This window comes from Pygoscelis adeliae, unplaced genomic scaffold, assembly GCF_000699105.1.
Source record: "Pygoscelis adeliae isolate BGI_AS28 unplaced genomic scaffold, ASM69910v1 Scaffold66, whole genome shotgun sequence".
NCBI classification, from domain to species: domain Eukaryota; kingdom Metazoa; phylum Chordata; class Aves; order Sphenisciformes; family Spheniscidae; genus Pygoscelis; species Pygoscelis adeliae.
In genome coordinates this window covers 9,035,675-9,040,022 of record NW_008825167.1, presented here as the reverse complement: position 1 = coordinate 9,040,022, position 4,348 = coordinate 9,035,675, and the positions used below count along the sequence as shown (strand labels likewise).

The following is a 4,348-nucleotide window of genomic DNA, read 5'->3' as shown; positions in this document are numbered from 1 at the left end:
TAGGCACAGGAAAGTTGTACACCTTTTAGGTGTAGTTTGTGAGAGCTAAGCATTGAAAGTAGCTGTAATGCATGTGACAATGGATGTAATTTTGCCAATACTATGTAGTAAAATTAGTTACACATTGTGGGTTAAGCAATAATGGAGTTATCTGAATGCCTACCCCAGTCTCTGACCTTCTGAAAGGTTATTTTCTTGCATAATACTGTAAAACTGCAAAGAAAACAAATTGGATTTTTTTTTCTAGGTTTTATAAATCATTGCATGGAGAATTTATTCCTAGATCAATCTTTCTGGCTCTATTCTCAAGAGGAGGAAGAAACAGGCATTGAAGTCTGTATAAATGAAAAATCGTTAAATCTGATGTACAGAAGCCTGCTAGTACAGGAAGGTAAGGAAGACTGTACATGCTAAGGCTAAATTTGGAGAAGCACCTTTAAAATCCTAAAGTCAAAAATTAAGACCTATTCAAATACTTGATGAAGTTGAAATTTAAATCTAATCACTCCAAATGCACCAGAAAGAGAAGAGAAAGGAACAAACACAGATTGGGTTCAGTAGGATCATAGGGGGATTAGAGAAATTCATGTGCAACTGGCCCATAAATGGATACCAGAAGGATTAGGGAGGGATGTACATTCCAACTTGCTTAATATTATTGCAGATTCTGGAGATGTACAGGAGAGGGATTACAGATAGTTGCCAGGCTTATGCACTTCTCCTAAATAGCATCACCATCAGAGACAGAATGATGGGCTAGATGGATCATTGATTGCTGCATTAGTTCTGCATTCTGCAGACATTTCAACATTCTGCAAAATGTTGCAGCAGAAGAAGGTTCTACATGTCATCGAACACCTCACCTCTGCAATTTTTTCTACTGAAAGAGAAACTAGACAGAAAAGTATGAATATCTGACAATCAGAAAGAAAATTCTTGTGAAATCTCAGATTTTTGATCTCTAATTGAATATTACTGATGCTCTTGAAGCCAGTTTAAAGGTTGTATGACACTAAAACGTTACATAAAATGACATCTGCTCCACTGCTTTCTTTTTAGGGGCATTTTTTGTTTTATGTCCTGACAATCTGATAAGAAAGGTAATGGCTACAGACAATGAAATAAACACTTATTTTGAGACCGGGGCTTTTACTGAAGATGTAACAGGTGGATCTGTGGATGGTGACATGACTGTGCTGTCTAATGCTTCTCCAGAGCCACTGATCCCTTTTCATCAGTAGGTACCTGACTCTATGCATCTGTTTCATGTGTACACGTGTCTGCTTAGACATAGGTGTCTCTAAATGGTAGCTTGTTGTGGAACATCCATCTTCCATTAATGCTTAGAACAAATGCTCTATTTCCTTCCATACCACACGATTGAAATTAATCCAGGTGCCTGCAGAGCAGCATTTAAAGATGGTTTACCATCTTGTGAGTTAGATATTGCTTCTTTCCTGAGGCTGAAATAAAATCTATTAACATTTCTAGAGTAACATAAAGTGAGAATTTTCATTTTTCAGGATTCTTGGAAATATGGATCGTAACAGGTGGGATGCTTGGAAATGTGGATGACAACAGGCTAGCAGTGTTTTTACTCAACACTATTGACAGGAGCCATGCACCTCCTTAATGCAGTTTGTTTCAAGATCATGTTCAAGCTCATAATTGCTATAAAGTCAAAATTACATCAATGGACTTATCAATGGACTCACTTCAAGAGTCACCAGTAAATCGTTCATTCTTGGTGCTCTTAGTAGTTAAAAAGCTGGAATTTTTCTATTTACCTTGGGCAGGGAGAAATAGCATGACTTTCTCAGTTAGGTTTGACAGAAGTTAACACTTCTTTTACTACTAATATTACTCAAAACATAGCTCTGAAGTGTATGCTGAAATTGAAAGATAATTGTGGGAGGGGTGCATCTGTTTTCAAATGGATTTAAAATACCACTGTTATTGTCACAACATTTAGTGAAGTGTTTTATACACTAACTTCAATTTCTTTTTCTCCTTTCAGATGGTTTCTTAAAGAGTATTCTAATCCTATTGATTTTACATACAAAACTGAATCTAAATCCATCAGGAAAGTTGGTAAGAAACTCCATTCAAACATCAGCATTAAAAAAAACCCCGAAATTATTCTATGCTTTTGTTAGGGCAGACTCCAAAGGGTTCAGTAACTTTTTTCCATTTTATTAGGATGGGAAAACAGTTTTCAAAATTACATTGCAGTAAAATTAGTGAGAGCATAAATCTCTGCCTAAGTTGAGTTAAACTCTAAAGTCTTATCTCTCCCCTTTTTCCTCCTAAATACTGTATTAAGTAGATGCACAAAGTAGTAAAGAGTAAGTTGAGGATGCCTCTGTAGATTTGATGACAAACTTTAAAATAAGAAAATGCACCAATGTGTGGATTGTGCATCTTTCACATGTATATTGCTTTATCTAATACTGCCAGAGAAATAAAACTTACACAGATGGTCTGAGGTTAGAGAGTAAATATGGCTTATTTTCTAACATACGTGTCAGTCTTAATAGTGTATTGACTGGTATATAACTGCATATTTATCCAATAGGGATTTTACTAGTTGGTTCAAATGTTTTTACTCTGGCCCAAGTTCAGAGCCCTTTATAAGAAGGAAAGTAGGGACTTAAAACACTTATTTTTGTTGCTTCATGATGGAATTTGCTAGAATTTTTGAAAATGCTTTAGACTTTGTTTTCTAATGGCTGGGAAATGAGGATTTTTATGCTGTTATTTACAATTCTAATTGCTCAAACCAAACTGGTTAGGTTTGGATGCTTTAAATCTTGCCACATCAGATGTGCAACTCAGGACTTCCAGGAATGTCTTTTGCTAAATATGTTCTTCTGCTGAGTTGCTATCCTATTAAGTGTATTTGTATTGTTAAATTACTTTATCTGCAAATATTATTTATATCCTTATTACACAGCAATGGGATCCTGTCTAGCTGTGATGAATTATGAAAGTATTGTGTCGGAAGAGATGAGTTTCCAGGAAGGGGACAAAATTGAGATCCTTGGCTACTTCATTGAATGCATGGAATGGTTTCTTGGAAGACATGTGTTTACTGGCCAAATAGGTTTTGTGAAGACAAGTCATGTTAAACTGGACTTACCTAAAAATAAGTAAGTGATATGTATTTAACTCATAAACAAAAAGACAGTGTCTTGAGCTTTAAAATGCTGAATGTTAAACTCGGGTTTGTTTTTTTGGTGTGATTGTTGTTTTGGTTTTTTAATGAGAATTGTCATAGTGTGTATCAGTCAAAACAAATGCAAAGAAATTGGAATATGAAGTCTGCTTAAATGTTGGAAAAACGTTATCAGCCTGTACCCAAGTTTCTTACTGGGAAAAGGGGTTGCTGTAGTTGTTATACCTGGTTCAGTCTCTATTCTTTAGATCACAAGATCCAAGAAGTCTTACTATTGCAGAAGATTCCATTTTTACTGGTCTTTCAAGATCTATGTTAAAGCATCCAAGTTTTGTTTTTGCTAGTACCCTCAATTACAGGCCTTGAATTATTTCAAATATGGATCCTCTTAAAAATAATTGCTCATAATGCAGAAAGAAACCTGTAAAAAGTGTGCATTTCAGCATGCATTGGCACCATGTAAGTAGGCTGCCTCTATTAATATGTCTGGGCTGTTTGCATGGTGAAACAAGGAGTTCTTAAATGTTGTTTGCAGGTCCATTTGATCTGTAACTTTAAGCTTATATTAGAAAACCAATACCATAATGTCCTTAAAGATCTGTGCTTTTAATAAATTATCTTATAAAATGCTATACCATCACACAGATAGACATAAAGCTTACTCTGATATGGCAGAAATGGTTAGCTGAAATCATAGCTACTATCAGTTTGTATGTATGTTTAAATCGACTGATACTAATTTTGAACACAACAGACCTATAATATAAAGATTGCATTAGTTTCTCTAACAAGCTCCAATTTGACTGATGGCAGTGAGCTCTTCAAGCTTTCAGACACCTTCAAAGTTGCTCCTTTCTTTGTTAGAGCACAAGACCTGGATTTTCTTGAAGTGGAAGAGCTATCTTTTTTTTCAAATAAAAAAAAATTGGAAGAAGTGATACATTTGTTGAAACAAACCTCCATCACAGATGTTTGCTCTGTGTATCGGATAGGTAAGCATGAGTCTTATTCCTTTTTACTGCACAAGACAGATGTGCAGTTCCTATATCCCTGTTACAACTGTTTTTTTTTCTATTTCAATGAGATTTCAGCCTTTACACCTACTTTGAAATATCTCAGTATTCAATTTGATCATAGATATGACATGTAAAAATCCTTTATATCATCTTTGCT

At 35.1% G+C, this 4,348-nt stretch overlaps 1 protein-coding gene across 1 annotated transcript in view; it reads left to right on the top strand.

The window, feature by feature from the left end:
• The window catches only part of SH3TC1 (SH3 domain and tetratricopeptide repeats 1), a 26,928-nt gene that overhangs the window by 9,313 nt on the left and 13,267 nt on the right, over positions 1 to 4,348 (top strand). Inside the window, exons 5-9 of the mRNA XM_009328889.1 lie at positions 248 to 391; positions 1,060 to 1,237; positions 2,018 to 2,091; positions 2,954 to 3,149; positions 4,040 to 4,167. Coding sequence (XP_009327164.1) covers positions 248 to 391; positions 1,060 to 1,237; positions 2,018 to 2,091; positions 2,954 to 3,149; positions 4,040 to 4,167 — 720 coding nt within the window. The remainder of the gene's footprint in view (positions 1 to 247; positions 392 to 1,059; positions 1,238 to 2,017; positions 2,092 to 2,953; positions 3,150 to 4,039; positions 4,168 to 4,348) is intronic.